A 22,680-nucleotide genomic window follows, 5' to 3' on the forward strand; every position below is an offset into this window, starting at 1 on the left:
ATTTATATTTATACATGTATAAATATAAATGTATAAATATATATTTTTAAAAGATACATTTATTTTGGTGCAAGTTTTGCAATCTGAGCATACAGGGGGTCTTCATGGAAGTTCCTGGAAAAACAAAAAAAATACATAGTGTGCAAAAACTTCTTTCTTTCGCTTCCTCTCTCTCTCTTTTTCTCTTTTTCTCTCTCTCTCTCCTTCCCTCCCTCCCTTCCTTCCATCCTTCCTTCCCACCAAAGTCGCTTTCATGTGTTAATTCCATTCTGCACCAACTTTTTGAAGTCCCTGCGTCTGCACCCAGTGCCCCGTCTCTCCCTCCTGACTCCCCCTCCCTTGCTGTGTCTCTCCACGCCTCTACACGTCTCTGGAGTTCTCTCCACCTTCCCCAGCTGGGCTGGCGCGGCTAGGGCGGGGGCGTGTCCGGGGTTGGGTGGTTGGGGGGCGGGCCTCGAGGCGCGGCCGGGCGGGGTTAAAGGGCTGCGCCGGCTGCCGGGTGCGGTCAGAGCCGAGGTTGCGGGGCTGGTGGATCCGGATTCAGAGCTGGAGGCTCGGAGACCCGCGGGGTGAGTGCGCCGAGAAGCGTGTGGAGTAGGGGGTGGAGGGGTCCATGATGCTAGGCGCGCGGCGGGTTAGGGTCTTTGCGCAGCGGCTCGGTGACTTCGCCCCCCATGCCCACCCCAGGGCACATGTGTGCACTTGGATGAGTGGGTGACTTGGGGGGTGGTGGCATGCACCTGACCGTGCGCCTGGGAGTCCTGGGAGTATCTTCCACTCTGGAATGTCTCTGCTGGGAGGGGGCTTCGAGGCGACCCTCCCTCCCATCCTAGGCAGGACATCCATGCCCACTCTGTCCACCCTGGGGGCAGACACAGAGGACAGAGGGTCCCCGTCCTTGGGACTCCAGGAGCTGGATGTGAGGGTAGCGTGAGCTCCTGCATGTGGTCCTCAGTGCTGTTTGTTCCACAAATGCTGGAGGAACCACGCTATCTGGTGTCCCAGGGATTTGGCTTATATCTCTGGGAAGTCCGGGGTGGGGGCCATGTGCGCGCCCCGTGGAGGGGCTACTGAAGCCAGTTACCTGGGAGAGGGTGGGGGGAGTACTTGGGGAATCTCAGGCTGGATTAGGTAGCTAGCAGAGGCTTGCAGAAGTGCTGGGCGAGTGATGGGTGCGGAAAAAAAAAATTCGAAGCTCAGAGAAGGAGGGGGTGGGGTGGGGGAAGAGAAGGCACTTGCCCTCCCTCCCCGGGAACACCCAGTGGGGTAGCTGGGATTTGAACAAACAAGCCCTGTCTGACCCCAAAATCCTTGGGCCACTTTCTGAGGGCCCCGCACCTCCGTGTAGCTGGGCTTGGGTTTCAAAGCTGTAACATTAGCCCCAGGCTGGAATCTACACTGGGGTTTGGATGACTCGGGAGATACTCAGGGCACAGGGACCCTAGCTCTCCCCTCCTTGACAACCCTGATGGCTGGGGCGCTTGAATAACTGCGTTGGGGAGGCCCACAGTTAGCTAGGAGCTGAGTGTGCCTTGGCAGGGAGCTGGGCAGTTTTCAAACACTGCATTATCATCTCAGCCAGGTGAGGTAGGGGGAGGAAATCCGGTTGTAGGAATGAAGGCATTGAGGCTCAGAGAGGTGCAGACACTCCCTGTGACCACACAGCAAAGAGGCAGAGAGCTTCATAGAGTCCTTTGTCGGGGGAATCCTTTGTGGGGCAGTGACGGGCTGTCTTGACTGTAGGCTGGGAAAGAGAGCACCCAGGAGGCTGGGATATGGGGTGACGGAACGCTCAGCATTGGGGTTCTCCTAAGCCAGGCACCCAATGGGCCCAGAGCCTGGTACTCCCCAAGAGGCAGGTGTGTGGTGCCTGGCCCCGCCAGCCCGTCTGCATCCAGGTCCTACATTCCTTCCCGGAGCCCACACACCTTGTATAACAAGTCCCCAGCTGGCATCTGGCCGAACAAACCTGACAAACAGGCGCTCCTTGGGCGTGGGCTGAAGCAGTTGATGACACCTCTGTTGCCAAGATAACACGGGCCATGGTTGCCCAGTGTCAGAGATGAGAGTTAGAGAGAAACTGAGCAGCCAGCTACCCACAACATTCTGAGGATTTCACTGGCTCTGGATTTCACTTGCTTCTAGAAAAATCGCAAGGAGAGGGATAAGATAGCAATAATGGCTCACATTTCGTGCACTGGGTGGCAAGACCTTTGTGGGTCTCATCTTATTGATCAACCTTAGGCGGCAGGAGCTGCTGTTGCTAACCCATTTCACAGATTGGCAAACGGAGGCTGAGGGCAGGGACCGGGCTTACTCAACCAAGGCTGCTTCCACCTTGGGGAAGGGCAGGGCTGGGGTTTGAACTGGGACCTGTTAGCCTCAAAAGTGCACGTGGTGAAAGATGATGCAGTGATTGGAGCTGGACTTGGGGCACAGCGGGTTAAGCCTCAGGTTGCATTGCTGGCACTGCATGGCAACACGCGGGCTTGAGTCCTGTCTGTTCTGCTTCTCATCCAGCTCCCTGCGAATGCATATGGAAAGGAAGCAGAGGATGGCCCAAGTACTTGGGTCCCTGCTACCCATGTGGGAGACATGGATGGAGCTCCTGGCTCCTGGCTTCGGACCGGCCCAGCCCCAGCCATTGTGGGTTTCCATCTTCCAGCAGATGGAAGACCTCTCTCTCTCTCTCTCTCTCTCTCTCCCTGCCTCTGTCTCTCTGTAATTATGCCTTTCAAACAAATAATAAATACATATTTTAAAAAAAAGCATTGTGGCATAGTGGGCATTTATTTATTTGAAAGAGCCAGAGAGAGAGAGAGAATTTTCCATCTGCTGGTTCACTCCCCAATTGGCCGCAATGGCTGGAGCTGCGCCAATCCAAAGCCAGGAGCCAGGAGCTTCTTCTGGGTCTCCCACGCAGGTGCAGGGGCCCAAGGACTTGGACCATCTTCTGCTGCTTTCCTAGGCCATAGCAGAGAGCTGGATGGGAAGTGGAGCAGCTGGGTCTTGAACCAGCGCCCATATGAGATGCTGGTGCTTCAGGTCAGGGCATTAACCCACCGCTCCACAGCTCCGCCCCCCCCACCTTTTATCCAACCACCTTCTTGGGTATCAGAAGGACCTCTTGAAATGGTTCCCATTCTATATATGAGAAGCCCCTGGCTCCTAGGGAGATCCAGGTTGGGCACCCGCAGCACGAGCTTTTTCTGCTTTAAAAGAACTGGTTGCCTCTTCTGTGAAAAACTGCTGCCCAGTTTGGAGGCTCCCACCTACCCCTGCACCCACTTTCCCATCACCCCCTTCCCCATGTGCTCACCTCTCTCCTTTTAAAAAAAGATTTATTTATTTGAAATGCAGAGTTACACGGGGCTGGTGCTGTGGCGCAGCGGGTTAAAGCCCCAGCCTGCAGTGCTGGCATTCCATATGGATGCTGGTTCAAGTTTCAGCTGCTCCACTTCTGACCCAGCTTTCTTCTATGGCCTGGGGGAGCAGTGGAAGATGGACCATGTCCTTGGGCCCCTGCACCTGCATGGGAGACCCAGAAGAAGCTCCTGGCTCCTGGCTCCTGGCTTCAGATCAGCTCAGTTCTGGCCACTGCAGCCATTTGGAGAGTAAAACAGCAGATGCATGACCTCTACCTCTTTCTGTAACTCTTTCAAATAAATTTTAAAAAATTGTTTAAAAAAAGACAATGAAATGCAGAGTTACAAGGAGGGGAGGGAGAGAGAGAGAGAGAGAGAGAGAGAGAGAGAGAGAGATCCTCCACTGATTGTTCACTCCCCAAATGGCTGCAATGGCTAGAGCTAGGCCAGGCTGAAGCCAGGACCCTGGAGCTCCACGTAGGTCATCCACGTGGGTGGCAGGGGCCCAGGTACTCGGGCCATCACTTGCTGCCTTCTCAGGTCCATTAGTGGGGAGCTAGAACAGAAGCGGGGCAGGTGGATGAGACTTGGACCTGTGCTCCCGGAAGGGATGCTAGTTTTGGGTGATAGCATAGCTCCCTGCCCCACAACGCTGGCCCCCATGTGGAGTTCATCAGCGTGACACGCATTCACAGCATTGTGCAACCATCACCATCCCCCATCTCCTGAACTTCCTTGCAAAACATCAACTCTGTCCCCATTGCACACCAACTCCCTGCTTGCCCCCCCCCCCCCCCGTCTCCTGCCACGGCCTCCTCCACTTGCTGCCTCTGTGAACGTCAATGCTCTAGGAATCTCACAGAAAGGAGGACCCTACGATGTTTGTCCATTGGCGTCTTTCTGTTGTCAACATCGAGGGTCCTCAGTGTTCACTCATGTTGCGTATGGAAGAATCTTGATCCCTTTTACAGCTTAAGCATTCATTTATTGGGGCTGGCTTAAGCTACCATTTGCAGCGCTGCCATCCCATTTTGCAGAGGGCCTTTGAGTCCTGGTTACTCCACTTCCAATTCGGCTCCCTGCTGATGGCCCTAGGAAAGCAGCAGAGGATGGCTCAAGTATTTAGTTCCCTGCCACCCATAGTGGAGACCCAGACGGATGCTTCAGCCTAGACCAGCCCTGGCTGTTGTGAAATTTTGGGGAGCGAACAGGCAAATGGGTGATCTCTCTCTCTTTTTCAGTCTCTGCTTCTCTGTCATATTGCCTTTCAAAGGAATAAATCTTTAAATAAAGTTTATTTTTCATTTTATTTCAAAGGGAGTGAGTGAGGGAGGGAGAGGTGGGGGAGAGAGAGAGAGAGAGAGGGAGAGAGAGAGAGAGAGAGAGAGAGAGAGAGAGAGAGAGAGATATATCTTGGTTTACTCCCCAAATGCCAACAACAGCCAAGGCTGGGCCAGGCAAAAGCCAGGAGCCAGGAACTCCATCCAGGTCTCCCACGTGTGTGGCAAGGACCCAGCCACTGAGGCCATCCTCCGCTGCTTTCCCAAGTGCATTAGCAGGGAGCTGGATGGGAAGATGAGCAGCCGGGACTTGAAACGGCGCCCATATGGGATGCAGAAGCTGCAGGCGGCGGCTTTACCTCCTCCCCGAGGGGGTGTGGCTGGGGTGTGTATCCGCCAGGGTGTTAGCCAGTGGCTGGCAGGTGCTTCTGTGTATGGAGATCTGAATGTCCAGGACTCTGCCCAGCTGTGCAGGGGTGGAGGAAGCCCTGCGTGAGAGGTCTAGGTGGAGGGCGTGTGGGCGGGGCCTCCGGCGGGGTCTGGTACGCGCGCATGGGTATTGGGTACCGTTGGACCCGGTGGGCTCCCGTTGTCTCCTAGGATGCTGCCCATCACTGACCACCTGCTGCACCTGCTGGGGCTGGAAAACACAACCTTCCGGGTCTACGCCGTGTCCGCCCTCCTGCTCTCCTGCCTCTTCTTCCTCTTCCGCTTGTTGCTGTGGTTCCTGCGTCTCTGCTGGCGCTTCCACAGCCTCTGCCGCCAGCTCCGCTGCTTCCCGCAGCCGCCGCGGCGCAACTGGCTGCTGGGCCACTTGGGCATGGTGAGTGTGGCCGGGGCAGAGGGTGGGGAACAGGGCTGCCCAGGCCATAGGGACTCAGGGAAGGAGGTGAGCCCGCTGGCTTCGCAGGAGGCTGATTGGAGAGTGAGACGGAGGACCAGAGAGAGCAAGCCGTTTACCCAAGGTCACACAGCTGGGAGAAGGAGGCAGACCTGAGTCTGGAGACGAATTTTCTATGTCCCTGAAGCAGCAGGTGCTGTCACTGTACCATTTAGGGTCCTGGGGTGGGGTGGGGCAGGAAGGGGTGCCTGTAGATTGTTTTTTAAGTATTAATTTGTTTGAAAGGCTGACTGACAGAGAAAGAGAGAGAGAGAGAGAGAGAGAGAGAGAAATTCTTCCACCCATGGTTCACTCTCCAAGTGGCTGCAACAGCCAGGCCTGGAGAGAGAGAGAGAGAGAGAGAGAGAGAGAGAGAGAGAGAGAGAAATTCTTCCACCCATGGTTCACTCTCCAAGTGGCTGCAACAGCCAGGCCTGGAACTCTAGCCTGGTCTCTCACATGGGTAGCAGGCACCTGAGCACTTGGGCCATCCTCCACTGCTCCCCAGGCTCATTAGCAGGAAGCTGGATTGGAAGTGGAGCAGTTGGGACTCGAACCAGCAGCCAGTATTGGATGCCAGCATTGCAGAAGGTGATTTACCTGCTATGCCTTGGGTACCAGCAGGTGCCGAGGGGGAGGTGTGTGCCTTCCCTGGCAAAGCCTTGCAGTCTGGGCGTCTCAGAAGAAGGAGCCAGGACACACATATTCCTGCTTCCTATCAAGAGCGTTCTATTAGAATTTTTTTCTCCCAGTGGGGAACTTAGCAGGGAGGACTTCCCAGTCCTTTCTCCCCCATGCCTGAATCTCTCCCCTTCCTTCTTCACTCTGCTGCTGAACCATAGCCCAGCTGCTTGGCTGGGCTCCTATCTCCAGCCCCACCCCTCCAATCTGTGCCTCACCCTGGTTCCAGAGCCATTCTTGAATCCAACCCTGCGCCTTCCCCCAGCTCACACACCCTCCATGGCTCCCCGTTGCCATTCAGAGAGAGGCTGGTGTTCAGTGTCCTCGACGCTGCCCCTACCCTCCTCACCTGCTCTGCCCTGTCCCTCTTGTCCCAGGGAATGGCTGCCACCTCCTCCGTTCCAAGCCCTGGCTTCCCATCTGCAAGGTCCTTGGCCTCCATTTAGAATATTCTTTTCTGCCAGATGAACTTCTACTCATTTTCAGGCCCTGCTTCAAATGTCCTTAGTCCAGAAAGCCGTGTCTGGACACTGGCCCTAGAGGCAGTGGTCAGGCATTGGTGTCCGGGGCGGCCTGAGTGATGTCACAGTCTCTCATCGCACGGGCTTGAGGCTGGGCAGCACGAAGCTTTGCTCACTCATTTGCCAATCATAGCTCTGTCCCTGGCTCATTAGTACCCGAGCTGTCTCCTGATTCTCACAGCTTGTAAAGCAAGCCATGGATCTGCCCTGTCTCACCGATTTGCTCTCTTAATGGATTCAAACCCAGAGAGGTTAAGTCACTCGCCCACGGTCACACAGCAACTGGAAGTGGGTTTGAATTTAGATTTGTCTGATGGCCAGGGCTGCACCAGGCTGGGGCCGGCACCATGGCGCACTAGGTTAATCCTCTGCCTGCAGCGCCAGCATCCCATATGGGTACCGGGTTCTAGTCTTGGTTGCTCCTCTTCCAGTCCAGCTCTCTGCTGTGGCCCGGGAGGGCAGTGGAGGATGGCCCAAGTGCTTAGGCCTCTGCACCCACATGGGAGACCGGGAGGAAGCACCTGGCTCCTGGCTTCAGATTGGCATAGCTCCGACTGTTGTGGCCATTTGGGGAGTGAACCAATGGAAGGAAGGCCTTTCTCTCTGTCTCTCTCTCACTGTCTGTAACACTACCTGTCAAAAAAAAAAAAAAAAAAAAAAAGGAAGAAAAAAGGTTTGTCTGACAGCCAGGGCTGCACCAGGCTGAAGCCAGGAGCCCAGAACTCCATCCAGGTCTCCCATGTGGGTGGCAGGGATCCAAGGACTTGAGCCAGCACCAAGGTGTGCATTAGCAGGGAGCTGGATCTGAAGTGGAGCAGCCAGGGCTTGAACCAGTGCCTATACAGGCTGGCACTGCAGGCGGTGGCTTTACCTGCTATGCCGCAGTGCCGGCCCCTGTTTTTATTTCTTTACTCTCAGCCATGTGTCTGCTGCAGTGCTGGACTCCTGCTGTTCTTCCGTTGATCCTCTTGGCTGACCTCAAAGGAAGCGTTGACTCTTGCCTGTTTTCTTTTCAGAGGCTCAGAGAGGGGCAGTGAGCTGTGCACAGTCACACAGCATGGCCGGGCACCGCCTCACCGCCCCTCCCTCATTCCCACCTCCCACAGTACCTTCCGAACGAGTCGGGCCTGCAAGATGAGAAGAAAGTCCTGGACAGTATGCACCATGTGGTTCTGGTGTGGATCGGACCTGTCCTGCCGCTGTTGGTCCTTGTGCACCCGGATTATATCAAACCTGTTGTGGGTGCCTCCGGTAGGTGCCCTGGGCCTCTGAGCTGTGGGTGAGCCCTTGCCTCCCTTTCCCAGAACCCTCTTGGGCTTCTAGGCAAGGCCACAAAGATCCCAAGGAAGGGTTGTTTCAGTGGGGTTTCCACAGATGAATAGGAGTTGGAGAGGGAGAGGGAGAGGGAGAGGGGGAGGGGGAGGGAGAGGGAGATCTTTCTTCTGCTGGTTCACTCTGCAAATGGACACAAAGCTGAGGCTGGGCTAGGCTGAAGTCAGGAGACTGGAGCTCCATCTGAGTCTCCCCCGTGGGTGGCAGGAGCCCAAGCACTCGGGCCAGCTTCCCTGCCTTTTCCAAGTGCATTAGCAGGGAGCTGGGCTGGACGTGTTGCTTATAGGGGATGATGGTTGCTGGTGGTTTAGGCCCCTGGGCCACAGCACTGGCCCCTCACTTGTGGTTTGTTAAGGAGATGTTGTAGCATTTCCCATGGCTTATGCTGTGACCTCCCCTCTGTGGCCAGAGCTCGCAGCATCTCCCGCATTTCCCAGGCTAATCCTGCTCAGCAGGGAGCAAGATGTGAAAGGGATACTCCTTTCTGCCATCCATGCTAAGCCCACTGTGTGTGACTCCCAAACAGGCTCAGTGAGCTCTCAGCCAACCTTCAGTCTTCAATGCTCAGCTCCAGTTACTGCCTCTTCCAGGAAGCCCTCCCTGACCTCCTAGGCTCGGTCCTAACCCTTCAGGGCTGGGTGTGTCTGGATCCAGCTGTGGGGCTCTGGGTGGGGACCATTGGGAGGGGGATGAGAGACAGAGAGCTCCAGATGTTTTAGGATATCTGGCTTCCAGCTTGGGCCCCCTTAGAAACACATATTTGGGGACCACCTTAAGGCTGCCATGCAGGGGCTGTGGCGGGGGGGTGGGGGCAGGGGGAGGAAGGAGCGGCCATCTTCACTTCCCCATTAACTGCGTCTGTGAAGGGATGATGATCCCCAAGGAACTAAGGGCACACCTGGGGCCTGGCTTTGCTAGGAGGTGGCCATCATTCTGGGAAGGGTCTCAGCCCAGGCCCCGGGTAGGCTGGGTTTGAACCCTGACTTCAGCACGAAGCCAGGAGCCAGGAGTTTCTTCTGGGTCTCCCACATGGGTGCAGGGGCCCTACGACTTGGGCCAACTTCTACTGCTTTCCCAGGACATAGCAGAGAGCTGGATCAGAAGTGGAGCAGCCGGGACTCAAACTGGCACCCTTATGGGATGCCAACACTGCAAGCGGTGGCTTTACCTGCTATGCCACAGCGCTGGCCCCTTCTGTCTTTTAAAGGAACCCTTTCACTTTCTCTCCCCCTCTGTCCTCTGCCTCCTCTTCCTCCTCCCCAGACCCCCAAGTACCTGTTTCCTTCCTGTGCTTTTCCTGTGTGGCTGTGCCCTCCCTGTAAACCCAAGGGACAGAGCCCCCAGCATGAGCCTAGCACATAGACACACTCAGGCTTCCTCCTGTCCCCCCACTCCTCTCCTTCTCCTGGGACAAGCACAGCACCCACTGCCTGTGCACCAGAGGAGCCGCATAGGCAGCTCCCAGATCGAGAGGGTGGGAGCTTGAGTCAGCTTGGAGTGAATCCTCGGGGCGGGGGGGGGGGGCAGGCATTCCCCACCCCTGTCCCTGCCCACCTGGGTTGGGATAAGCCTGGCTCCAAGCCCCAGACTCTATGCTGCAGCCACAGCCGCTAGGAGATTGCTGCTCTGCACTTGGAGAGCCGGCTGCCCTGAGGCACACAGGGCTCCTCCATTGGTGCCTGGTTTTATTGGCATTTGCAATGGAGAAGATAACTGGGAGTGGTGAAAAGGCTTGAGAGAGTGAATCCTGATAGACAGGTGTTTAATTACAACTTGCTTTGATGCCTGATTTTTTTTTTTATGGAGGTGAACTGCATGGACCATACCATTAACCATTTTAAAGTGAACAATTAGTGGGATTGAGTGTATTCCCCAGCTTGCGCAAACCACTGGCTGTAGTTTCAAAACTTTCTCATCAGGGCCAGTGCTGTGGGATAATAGGTTAAAGCCTCCTCCTGCGGCAACAGCATCCCATATGGGCGCCGGTTTGAGCCCCGGCTGCTCCACTTCCTAACCAGCTCCCTGCTAATGCACACCCTGGGAAGCAGGTGCTGACTCAAGTACTTGGGTCCCTGCCTCCCACATGGGAGAACTGGATAGAGTTCTGGCTGCTCAACTTCCCATCTAGCTCCTTGCTATTGCCTGGGAAAACAGTGGAAAATGGCCCAAGTGTTTGGGCCCCTGCACCCATGTGGAAGAAGCTCCTGGTTCCTGGCTTCAGACTGGTCCAGCTCTGGCCATTGCAGCTGTTTGGGGACTGAACCAGTAGATGGAAGATTTCTCTCTCTCTCTCTCTGTCTCTCTCTCTCTCTCTCTCCCCCCAGTCTCTGTAACTGTGCTTCTCAAATAAATAATCTTTTTTAAAATTTCCCATTGTCCCATAAAGCGCCCTATCCCCATGACGTAATTGCTCCCTCCCTTCTCCCTCCTCTGTCTCCCCTGGTATTCTCAGCCATCGTGGTGTTGAGGTCCAGATATGTTATAGCAGGGGGCAGAATTTCCATCCCTTTTGATGGCTGAGTGTTGACAGACAGATGGACCACAATTTTTTTTTAAAGATTTTATTTATTTATTTGAGAGGCAGAGCTACAGAGGGAGAGAGAGAGGGAGAGAGAGTGAGATCTTTCATCCGCTAGTTCACTCCCCAAGTGGCTGCAATGGCTGGAGCTGGGCTGATCCAAAGCCAGGAGCCAGGAGCTTCTTCCAGGTCTCCCACGAGTGGCAGGGGCCCAAGCACTTGGGCCATCTTCTGCTGCTTTCCCAGGCCATAGCAGAGAGCTGGATCGGAAGTGGAGCAGTTGGGACTCGAACCGGCGCCCATATGGGATGCTGGTGTTTCAGGCGGCAGCTCAATCTGTCATACCGCAATGCCTGAGCCTCATAAGTTCTTTTTAAAAATGTTTATTTTCATCTACTTGAAAGAGAGAGAGAGAGAGAGAGAGAGAGAGAGAGAGAGAATCTTCCATCCAAATACCTGTAACAGCCAGGTTTGGATCAGGCTGAAGCCAGGATCCAGAGCTCCACCTGTTTCCCACGTGGGTGGCAGAGACTCAAGCACTGGAACCGTCATCTGCTGCTTCCCAGGGTGTGCACTAGCAGGAAGCTGGGTCAGAAGCAGAGCAGCTGAGACCCAAACCAGACATCCAACAGGGCATGCAGGTGTCCTATGATGTCACTTCTCTGCTGCACTGAGCACCTGCCAGCCGCCCACACATATTAACTGAGCACCTACTATGTGCTGGGAACACATTAGCTGGGGAGTCTCACTGCGGGGCAGGCTTGTCTACTTCTCCCCTGGAAGATGAGGGCAGAGTGGTTCAAGCCCAAGTTTATTCAGCTGGTTACTGCTTGAACCTTTTTCTTACCCAGCCTCATCCTAGGTAGGCATCACCACTCGCCTTTCCTCTTGGGGGAAAGGCAGCCTGGCCTTTGCTGGCATTGAGTGGTCAGGGTTGGGGTTGGAAGAGGGACCTGCCGCAGAGGGAGAGCTCAGTTGGGGGAAGGGGAGCATCAGTGAATTGGGCCTTGCTGGATGCATAGGAGTTTGTGAGGTGAAGCATCTGGGTGTGTGTGTGAGTGGGTGGAGTCTTGCCAGTTGCACAGGTGTGGGTGTGTGAAGATGTCAGAGAATTCAGGTGAGCTGGTATGGGATGGAGGTGCTGTGTGGGGGAAGCAGGAAGTAAGACTGGGAGCTAAGTAAGATCTGGGCTGCCGAGTGTGTGAGCTGCACTTGATATGGGGGTGGTAGGGAGCCATGTCTGGCCATACCTGGGTGTCAGTTCTGAGTGCCTAGGTGGATGGGTGGAAGGATGGATGGATGGATGGCCAGGTGGATAGGTGGGTAGGTGGATGGATGGAAGGATGGACAGATGGATGGATGGATGGATGAGTGGACTCCTGCTTTTGTCTCTTAAGCTACATCCTCCAGGAAATAGTCCTTTCTCTGTGCCTCCTGTAGCACTGGCACACTGTCTGCCTCCCTGGTGGTTGCACAGTGCACTTCTGCTTCCCTTTCTTGCCCCACCCAGGAACTCCTCCAGGCAGGGCGTGGAGCTGAGCCATCTCTGGGTGTCCAGCGTCACGCAGCAAGGTTGGGCACAGGAGGTGTGCTGGATGGGAGGACACTTGGATGGGTGACTGTGCATACAGTTGGCCAATTTCTGGGGAGTGTATGTGTGTGGGTGGCTGAGTCACATTCAGGTAACAGTGACATCATTTGAGTTTCAGATGCAACCTTCTTCGAGCCTTGCCCATCAGCCTCACCTCTGGTGCATAGAAGGTGGTTCACTTGTCCATTAATATATTCATGCATCCATCCACCCATCCATGCATCCATCCATCCACCATTTATCCACCCACCCATCCATCCATCCATCCACCCATCTACCCACCCATCCATCGACCTATCCACCTATTTAGTCATCCATTATCCATCCATCTACCTACCTATCCACTCATTCATGCGTCCATCTACCTACCTGTCCATCCATCCACCTATCCACCCCTCTACCCACCCATCCATCGACCTATCCACCTATTTAGTCATCCATCATCCATCCATCTACCTACCTATCCACTCATCCATGCGTCCATCTACCTACCTGTCCATCCATCCACCTATCCACCCATCTGCCCACCCATCCATCGACCTATCCACCTATTTAGTCATCCATCATCCATCCATCTACCTACCTATCCACTCATCCATGCATCCATCTACCTACCTGTCCATGCATTCACCCATCCACCCATCCACCTATCCACTTGACCATCCATCTATCCATCCATCCATACATACATATATACATACACTCATCCACTTACCTCTCCCTCCCTCCCCCTCTCCCTCTCCCTCCCACTCTTTCTTCCTTCATGCATCCATCCTTTGGTTGATTGCTTGATTAATTAATTCAATCAAAACATCTTTAGCAGTCAGGGTGGTCTCTCCCCTGTGTAGATCCAGTCCAGAGTGATGAGTGAGGAAGGGAGCTGCAACCTGAGCTGAGGCCGAGGCAGTGGGGAGAGGGAAGAGTGCTTAGAGAAGAGACGGCAGCTGACAGAGAGACAGAGCAGAGAGCACCTGGGGCCTTTCTGAGGAGCTGAGAAAACTGCTGGGACATGAAATGGGAGAGGCATGGAGGTTAGAGATGTCTTGAGAGAGGACTGGGCAGACGTGGGCTGAGTAGCTGCTGCCTGGGGGTGGCAGGTGTGTGGGAGCAAGAAGAGGACATGGTCAGATCTGACAGTCAGATCTCCCTGGGACCAGCCTGATGGATGGACTGGGGAGGACAAAGCTGGAGGCTGGGAGCCTAGGATGTGTAATACATTTGGCTTGAGCTGGAAGAAAAGAGGAAGACGGGTTAGGGGAATGGTCCCTTCCTGGTGGCCAGTGGCTTGGAGGTGAGCCATGAGAGAGGTGCTGTCTGTTGTAGGCTGAAGGTTAAGATGGGAGAGGCAACAGGAGCCAGAGGGGGCAGGACCTTCAGTGCTAGACTGAACTTGAAGTTTCTTTTTTTTTTTTTTTGGCAAGGGTAATAGGGAGCCATGGCAGGTGTTTGAGTGGGAGTGAGGGTGTCATTATTGCCTCTTCCCTCTCCACAGCGGCCGTAGCCCCCAAGGATGACTTCTTCTACGGCTTCCTGAAACCTTGGTTAGGTGAGTGCCATGTGGGTGGGCTGGGGCTTGGGAGAGCTCTTTGGAGAGGCCCCTGACCTCAGTCTTCTGGATCCAGGAGATGGGTTGCTGCTTAGCAAGGGAAACAAGTGGAGCCGGCACCGGCGCCTGCTGACGCCCGCTTTCCACTTCGACATCCTCAAGCCCTACATGAAGATCTTCAACCAGTGCACCGACATCCTGCACGTGAGTCTTGGGCTTTCCTGGATGCAGGGCAGCCTGGGAGCGAGCCTGGCCCCGGGCTCTGGCTCCTGGGCAAGCCACGAGCTGTGAAGACGCCGCTTCCGTTGCTTCCCCTGTGCGGTGGGGCTGGTGGTGAGGGTGCAGCCCGGTCCCCAGCAGCCTGGGGTCTCTACGCCCAACCGGCTTTGTGTCTCTTCCTCCAGGCAAAGTGGCGGCGTCTGGCGGACGGCTCGGTGGTCTCCTTGGACATGTTTGAGCATATCAGCCTCATGACCCTGGACAGCCTGCAGAAATGTGTCTTCAGCTACAACAGTAACTGCCAGGAGTGAGTGTGACCACCTGCTCTGGGGGCGAGGTGTTCCAGGAAACGCATGCCTGAGCCTCAGTTTCTTTATCCAGAAAATGGGCACGTTCAAGTCCTTTCCCTCTTAAAAAAAGATTTAAAAAAATAGTTACAGAGAGGGAGGGAGGGAGGGAGGGAGGAAGAGAGAGAGAGAGAGAGAGAGAGAGAGAGAGAGAGAGATTCTCCATTTGCTGGTTCACTCCCCAGATGGCCACAGTAGCCAGAGCTGAGTCAGAATGATCTCCCACAAGGCCCCGCCTCTTAAAGGGACCACCACCTCCTAACATCTCCACCTTGGGGATCCAGCTTCCAACACTTGAATCCTGGGGGACAGACCACGTGCAAACCACAACACCCAGAGGGCTTGCTCTTGCCTAAGTCATATGCTGTCTCTTAAGTATTCACGGGTTCTAATCTCACACTGGACCCCATACAGGGGCCCCCTAGTGTGTGTCAGTTTAACCACTTATAAGAACAGGGGCTTGGGTTCCTAAATGCATTCTGGGGCCCTGGCTTTGGTCTGGCCCAGCTGTTGCAGGAGAATATTCCGCCAGGTGGTCTGGTTGGGGGAGGGAGGCCTTGTGTCCTTGACCTTGCCCTCTCCCGGGCAGGAAGATGAGCGATTACATCTCAGCCATCATCGAGCTGAGTGCGCTGGTTGTGCGGCGCCAGTACCGCTTGCACCACTACCTGGACTTCGTCTACTACCACCTCACAGCTGATGGGCGGCGCTTCCGGCAGGCTTGCAGTACCGTGCACCGCTTCACCACAGAGGTCATCCAGGAGCGCCGGCGGGCGCTGTCCGAGCAGGGCCCCAAGGCCTGGCTGAAGGCCAAGCAGGGCAAGGCCCTGGACTTCATCGACGTGCTGCTCCTGGCCAGGGTGAGCTGGGTTCTGGGAGGGGAGTGGAGGGGTGGGGGAGGGGCGGCCTCCATGGCCAGGGCGTGCACCTGCCATAGAAGGTGATCCATGTCCAGACTCCTGCAGGTCAGGGGCCGAGTCTCAGCCAGGATGAGGAGTTTCAGTCCTTTTAAGTTAATAGAGCCTCTTTTTGACAGATTTATTTTTAATTGATTTTTAAAAGAGATTTTATTTATTTGAGAGGTGGAGTTACAGACAGTGAGAGGGAGACACAGAGAGAAAAGTCTTCCATTCACTTCCATCCCCAGATGGCCGCAATGGCTGGAGCTGAGCCAATCCAAAGCCAGGAGCCAGGACTTCTGGGTTTCCCATGCAGATGCAGGGGCCCAAGGACTTGGGCCATCTTCTACTGCTTTTCCAGGTCATAGCAGAGAGCTGGATTGGAAGTGGAGCAGCCAGGACTTGAACTGGTGCCCATATGGGATGCCAGCATTGCAAGTGGCAGCTTTATCTACTGTGCCACAGCGCTGGCCCATGATGGGGATTTGAACCCATGCTCTGATACGCGATGACCATGTTGCAGGCAATGGCTTAACCCACAGTGCTGCGACACTGGCCCCCTGACCTTAGCTTAGGGGAGGGGGTGGGCGTTACTGACTCTGGAGCAGCTCCTGGGATGTGTAGGGGAGGGGGTGAGAGCGCTGAGCCCTCTCCAACTGCCCGTTCCAGGATGAAGATGGGAAGGAGCTGTCGGACGAGGACATCCGGGCCGAGGCTGACACCTTCATGTTTGAGGGTGAGGGTGCGGGAGCCGGAGGACGGAGGATGGGAAAGCAGCTCCAGTGTCCTGATCACAGTAGCCTCCTCGCTCACCTGTGCCCGCAGGCCATGACACGACCTCCAGTGGGCTCTCGTGGGTGCTGTTCAACCTGGCCAAGTATCCAGAATACCAGGAGAAGTGCAGAGAAGAGATCCGTGAGGTTATGAAAGGCCGGGAGTTGGAGGAGCTGCAGTGGTCAGTGCGGGGGCCCAGGACTGGGAGGGGCGTGAGTCTCAGCTCTCGTGTCTGGATTGTGGGGCCTTGGAGAAGTTGCTTGAGCTCCCTGCCTTCCAGTGTCTGCAGCTGTCAAGTTGTGTGTGTGTGTGTGTGTGTGTGTGTTAAGATTTATTTATTTATTGGAAAGGCAGAGCCACAGAGAGAATGGGAGAGATAGAGAGAGAGAGGTCACTCCCCAAATGGCCGTCATAGCTGGGACTGGGTCAGGCTGAAGCCAGAAGCCAGGAGCTCCGTCTGGGTCTCCCGTATGGGTGCAGGGGTCCAAGCATTTGGGCCATCGTCCACTGCTTTCCCAGGCCATAAGCAGAGAGCTGGATCAAATGAGGAGCGGCTGGGACGTGAACTGATGCCTATATGGCCCCCAGGTGGACACATAGCCTGCTTTGCCACAGCACCTGCCCTGGTTGTTTATTTCTGACATGTTTGGGTTAATGTTTTCAGACCATGGATAAACCAAAACCATGGAAAGTGAAACAGTGGATAAGGGTCAGGGGACTCCAATATAATTAAACAATTTGAAAGAGTGACAGAGAGGGTTTGGTGCTATGGCATAGCGGGTAAGGACACCGCCTGCAGTGCCGGTATCCCATATGGGCACCAGTTTGAGTCCTGGCTGCTCCACTTCTGATCCAGCTCTCTGCTATGTCCTGGGAAAGCAGTAGAAGATGGACCAGATGCTTGGGCCCCTGTACCTGCATGGGAGACCCTGAGGAAGCTCCTGGCTTCTGGCTTCAGATCGGTGCAGCTCTGGCTGTTGCGGCCAGCTGGGGAGTGAACTAGCGGTTGGAAGACCTCTCTCTCTCTCTCTCTCTCTCTCTTTCTCAGTCCTTCTCCTTCTCTCTATGTAACTCTTTCAAATAAATAAAATCTTTAAAAAAAAAGAAAGAATGACAGAGAGCAAGGAAGAGAGAGGGAGAGAGAGAGAGAGAGAGAGAGAGAGGTCTTCCATTCACCAGGTCACACTCCAGATGGCTGTAATGGCCCAGGCCAAAGCCAGAGGCCTGGAACTCCATCCAGGTGCCCCATGGGGGTGGCAGGGACCCAAGCACTTGCACCCGCATCTGCTGCCTCTCTGGCGCATGAGCAGGGAGCAGGGTCAGAAGCAGAGGACTCCAACATGGTATTCTGACGTGCAATGCTGGGGTCCCAAAGCTGCGGCTTAAGCTGCTGCCCCCCCCCCCCCCAGCTGGCCCCAGCCTGGTAGATCCTGAGATCAATCCTTACAGACTGCTCAACTTGCTGTTGCCTTGAGCTCTCTTGGCTGTCCAGGCATGCCCCTGACCCCCACACAATTAATCATCCATGAAAGGCCCATGCTGCCCATCCCCCACACCCTCCAGGCCCTGCAGCCTGGCTCAGGGCTAACAGATGTTGGTTGGCGAGCAGGTATTTTGCATCCTGGAGTATGCATGGGACAGCTGAGATGAGACCGGGAGATGCTGGGCCATGATGGCCTGCTGGCGGGGTGTTCTGCTCCTGCCCATGAGTTCAGTGTTTCCGGGGAGTCACCTGCCCCCTTCTCCCCAGGGACGACCTGACCCAGCTACCTTTCACCACCATGTGCATCAAGGAGAGCCTGCGTCAGTTCCCGCCCGTGACCTTGGTCTCTCGCCGCTGCACGGAGGACGTCAAGCTCCCAGACGGACGCATCATCCCCAAAGGTGCCCGGCTGCTGGGGCCCAGGGTGGTGGCATGGTTGTGCTCTGTGTGTCTCCATTCCAGGACAAGAGGCAGCCCTGTGTGTCTCTGCTGCTTCTGGGGTGATGGTGGTGGGTAGTGGGGACACTGTGTAGAGACACAGGTGGGGGCGTCCAGGTGGAAAGGAAGGTGTCGGGGTAAGGGGCTTGGTGGTTCAGTCTTGGTTGATGCTGGGGACCTAGAGAGGCCCTCACTCCAAGGCCCAGGCTTTCAGCACCACCCAGCTAGGGGAGGAGGACCCAGCAGGGCGTAGGCATTCTCAGCTACAGGGTGCCAGGGGTGGACTAAAGGGACAGACAGGGACTGGTGCAGCCCAGATAAGAGTCGGCTCTTTCTGGGGGAGAATGCACGGAGGGCTGCCTGGAGGAGAGAAAGTGGGAGGTGAAACCTCAGGAGTTGGAGGTGAAGGAGTGTGCGTGTTTGTGGAGCTGAGCTGCATAGTGCAGACTGCCAGAGACCTTGGATGACAGGTGGAGGTGCTTGGACTTGGCCCTGAGGGTGCTAGGGAGCCACGGGAGGGCCTCTGAGCTGAGGAGGAAGCAGTGACTGCTCTGGGAGTGAGGAAGACCCCTGTGTGGCCAGCGTGCAGCCAGAACAGACATGATGGGGAGATTCTCAGGGGGAGGCTGGGCAGTGAAGGGGGCGGTGGAGTTTCTCAGGGGCGGGAGGATAGGAGGTGGTGGCAGATGGGTCTCTGCAGATCCAGAGAGCAGGATGCTTCCAGAGGAGGACCTGGCTCCCTTTGGCCCCACTGACCCCACCTGTCCTCCCCTGTCACCCCCTGTCCCCCCATCCTCCCCTGTCCTCCCTTGTCCCCCCTGCCCTCCCCTGTCCCCACCTGTCCTCTCCTGCCCTCCCCTGTCCCCACCTGTCCTCTCCTGTCCTCCCCTGTCCCCCCTGTCCTCCCCTGTCACCACCTGTCCTCCCCGGTCCTCCCCTGTACCCACCTGTCCTCCCCGGTCCTCCCCTGTACCCACCTGTCCTCCCCTGTCACCCCCTGTCCTCCCCTGTCACCCCCTGTCCTCCCCTGTACCCACCTGTCCTCCCCGGTCCTCCCCTGTACCCACCTGTCCTCCCCTGCCCTCCCCTGTCCCCCCCGTCCTCCCCTGCCCTCCCCTGTCCCCATCTGCCCTCCCCTGTCCTCACCTGTCCTCCCTTGCCCTCCCCTGTCCCCACCTGTCCTCCCCTGTCCCCCCTGTCCTCCCCTGTCCTTTCTTGTCCCCCTGTCCCCACCTGTCCTCCCCTGCCTTCCCTGTCCTCTCCTGCCCTCCCCCATCCCCCTGTCCTCCCCTGCCCTCCCCTGTCCCCCTCTCTCCTCCCCTGTTCCCCCCATCCCCCCTGTCCTCACCTGCCCTCACCTGTCCCAACCTGTCCCCCTGTCCTCCCGTGTCCCCACCTATCCTCCCCTGTCCTCACCTGCCCTCACCTGTCCCCACCCATCCCCACAGGAATCATCTGCTTGGTCAGCATCTATGGGACCCACCACAACCCCACAGTGTGGCCTGATTCCAAGGTGAGTTTCTGTGCCAAACCTCCCTGCCCTATACTCTGTGAAAGAGAGAGAGAGAGAGAGAGATCTTCCTTCTGCTAAGTCACTTCCCAAATGGCCCTAACAGCCAGGGCTGGGTCAGGCTGAAGCCAGGAGTCAGGAACTCCATTCCAGGTCTCCCATGCAGGTGCAGGGGCCCAAGCACTTGGACCATCTTCTACTGCTCTCCCAGGCTCATTAGCAGGAGGGTAGATTGCAAGTAGAGCAGCTGGGATTCGAAATTCGAACCTGCACTCCAGTATGGGATCCTGGTGTTGCAAGCGGTGGCCTGACCCGCTGTGCCGTAAAACAAATATTTCTCAAGCACTGACTGTGTTCCAGACATATGTCAGGCACTGAGAGAGGCTGATGCCATCTTTGCCCTTGTGGATCTCACAGTGAAGTCCAGAAGAGCCAGAAAAGCAAACATAAACAGCTTTACTTTGGCTATGGATAAATGCACAAAAGAAAGAAAAACCTGCAAGGAAGGTGCATGCTAGCCCAGGCCGCCAGGAAAGGCCTCTCCAAGGCAGAGATGCTGAGCTGAGGGCTGCAGGCTCTAAACAGCAAGGATAGGTCTGTTCCAGCAGAGGGTGCAGCACGTGCAAAGGCCCTGAGGTGGCTGGGAACGGAAGGAGGCAGGTGTGGCAGGGCTGTAGTGAATGTGTGGGTGGAATGGAAGAGGTGGTGGCCCTGAGGCCTCCCTGTTAGCTGGGTGGGGAGGGGGACGGGCTGGGGTGGCTAGGCCAGCCCCCAGCCTCACCCTCAGGCTGTTTCTGGCCAGGTATACAACCCCTACCGCTTCGACCCGGACACCCCACAGCAGCGGTCCCCGCTGGCTTACGTGCCGTTCTCTGCAGGACCCAGGTAACTCACGGTTCCGCCCTGCCCCCAAGTCCAAAGCCAGGTGTGGGAGGAGCAGAGCCAGTGAAAGGTGCGCAGGTCAGAGACCACGCCCCAGGACACTGTCCATCCCGTCAACCCCCATGCCTCTCTGCGCCCCCCTGCCCCGTGCACCAGGAGGCCCCTAACCAGACTGCTGTTTGAGCACCTACTGTATACTAGGCTGAGAGCTGTGTGCTCATGTGCTGCCGACGAGGGGTTCAGCCGTCCCATTTTACAGATGAGGCACTTGAGGCTGTGGGTGGGGGGAGAGGGCGTGTGTGCTCAGGAGAGGCTGCGTCAGGATGCGCATACGCGACCCAGAGTGCGCACAGACACGGAGCGAAGTGTCAGGGTCTCACGGAAGCCCCGCGAGGCTTGCCAGCCCTGAGCCCTCCCTCCCTCTCCCCTCCCCAGGAACTGCATCGGACAGAGCTTCGCCATGGCCGAGATGCGCGTGGTCGTGGCGCTCACCCTGCTGCGCTTCCGCCTGAGCGTGGACCGCACGCGCAAGGTGCGGCGGAAGCCTGAGCTCATCCTGCGCACGGAGAACGGGATCTGGCTCAACGTGGAGCCGCTGCCTCCGCGGGCCTGAGAGTCGGGCCGTGCTCCTGCGGACACCCCCCGGGGCGCCAGGCCCACCCCCGAGCTCACAGACCAGACCAGGCTCTGCTTCCGGAGAACCAGGCTGCGCTAGGGAGCAGCCTGAAGGTGCTGGCCACGCCACTCAGGACCAAGACCCCGCCCCCGAGGGTCTGGTCCCTCCCCTTGAGGTCCAGGTCCCGCCCCCTGAGTGCCTGCACCTGCCTGGTCCCGCTTGAGGGACCAGACGCGGCCACGCCCTCTTGGGTTTAGGCCACGCCCTCCGGTAATCCCATGGATTGCGGTTCCCCAGGCCCCGCCCACTGAGCCTTCCAGGACCTAAGACCTACCTCTGCTAGAGCCCCGCCCCCGATGCGAGACCACACCCCCACCCCTTGTCCCCCTGCCCCAGCCTGCTTAGGCTTTGAGGACTCAAGCTGCAGGCTGACCCCCATCAGCTTCTTGCGGACACCCCCAACTCCCAGGCGTTGGGTCCCAGCCCAGCTTTGGAGCTGCTGTTTGTTTTCTGTGGCTGCACTGGAAACTCACACCCCTACCCCGCAAAGCCCCCGCCTTCTTCCGGCGCTCACAGGCCCTTTGCTGAGGGTGCTGATTTTTGAAGAATAAAAGTGAGGTATGCAGACTTCTCCCTTCCACGCGGGTGCAGGGGCCCAAGGACCTGGGCCATCTTCCACTGCTTTCCCAGCCCACAGCAGAGAGCTGGATCGGAAGTCGAGCAGCCGGGACTCGAACCGGTGTCCATAAGGGATGCTGGTGCTGCAGGTGGTGGTTCAATTTAGTTCCCCTAGTTCCTGCTCTTGCAGAGACTGGGGTCAGATACTGAGAAAATGATTCCATGTGTAAGCCTTTGTCCATACCTGTGACAGGTGCTGGGCGAATGTCATTAGGGGGATGGTGGCTGAACTGGGAGCAGACACGGCGTGGATGACAAATGCAGGGAAGAGCACGGTGGGGGGGAGGAACAGCAACTGTGAGTGCTCTGAGCAGAGAGAGATATGGAGAAACTCACAGGGAAGTGGACAGGGCCAGACGCGCAGCCTTGCTGCTCAGGGCCCTGGGGAGCCATGGAGTGTGTGTGTGTGTGTGTGAGAGAGAGCAGGGACACAGCAGGACATGGTCAGGTCAGAGGGGAGGGGTGTGGCTCGTGCACCAGCTGCAGGATTAGGGACACGGGAGAAGGAAGCGGTGGTCTCTGCAGGACAGCAGCAGCCTGGATGGGGCTGCGGAGGGGAGAGGGGTCATGGTGCTGGTTGCATCTCCGGCTGGGGGAACTCGATGGTGGGGTGGTCCAGAGCTTGGGAATGTGGAAGGTGGGGCAGTGACAGGGCCGAGATGGATGGACGCCTGCATCCAGTGTCCAAGTGCATGGGTCTTGAGTCCTGGCTCTGCTTCCCACCCACCCCAGCTGCCTGCTCAAGTCCTTGGGTCCCTGTCACCCTTGTGGGAGACCTGGATGGACTTTTTCTAGCTCTTAGCTTCAGCCTGATCCAGCTCCAGCTGGTGTGGGGTTTTGAGGCGTGAACCCCTCTGCCTGTCTCTCTGCTAAGTAAATAAAAAGTTGGCCAGATCACTTTCAATGATCTAACAGGTGGAAAGCCAGGCTTTGAAAGGAAGTCACTTACCCAAGGCTCTTCACGTTCCGGGCCTCAGCGGGCATCTTGTCTTTTCTCACCTCTATCTTTCTGGCTCCCGGGCCTGGTCTGCACCCCCCACACCCCGCGTCTTGTTTGTGTGGAAGCGGGTGCCCCCGCACAGGCTGGGGCCAAGCAGGCAGTCAGCTCTGCAGGTGCCTG

The 22,680-nt window shown here is 56.6% G+C and overlaps 1 protein-coding gene across 1 annotated transcript; it reads left to right on the top strand.

Annotated features, from left to right (window-relative positions):
* The first annotated feature begins 448 nt into the window (after nucleotides 1-448).
* Nucleotides 449-21,509, top strand: CYP4F22 (cytochrome P450 family 4 subfamily F member 22). The gene is made up of 13 exons (XM_002722797.5): nucleotides 449-569; nucleotides 5,246-5,468; nucleotides 7,834-7,978; nucleotides 13,661-13,714; nucleotides 13,791-13,918; nucleotides 14,119-14,240; nucleotides 14,870-15,140; nucleotides 15,849-15,915; nucleotides 16,005-16,134; nucleotides 17,704-17,837; nucleotides 19,323-19,387; nucleotides 20,187-20,269; nucleotides 20,702-21,509. The coding sequence occupies exons 2-13, from the start codon at nucleotides 5,247-5,249 to the stop codon at nucleotides 20,877-20,879; spliced, it is 1,599 nt and encodes a 532-aa protein (XP_002722843.2). The 5' UTR covers nucleotides 449-569; nucleotide 5,246; the 3' UTR covers nucleotides 20,880-21,509.
* The last annotated feature ends 1,171 nt before the right edge of the window (nucleotides 21,510-22,680 follow it).

The sequence above is a fragment of the Oryctolagus cuniculus genome, chromosome 16, assembly GCF_051225735.1.
Source record: "Oryctolagus cuniculus isolate XC-2025 breed Fujian yellow rabbit chromosome 16, ASM5122573v1, whole genome shotgun sequence".
NCBI lineage: Eukaryota > Metazoa > Chordata > Mammalia > Lagomorpha > Leporidae > Oryctolagus > Oryctolagus cuniculus.

Coding starts and splice junctions, on each gene's coding strand:
- CYP4F22 (XM_002722797.5), top strand. CDS start 5,247: ATGCTGCCCATCACTGACCACCTGCTGCACCTGCTGGGGCTGGAAAAC. Junction 16,135..17,703: donor GAGTTGGAGGAGCTGCAGTG/GTCAGTGCGGGG, acceptor CCTTCTCCCCAG/GGACGACCTGACCCAGCTAC. Junction 20,270..20,701: donor CCGTTCTCTGCAGGACCCAG/GTAACTCACGGT, acceptor TCCCCTCCCCAG/GAACTGCATCGGACAGAGCT.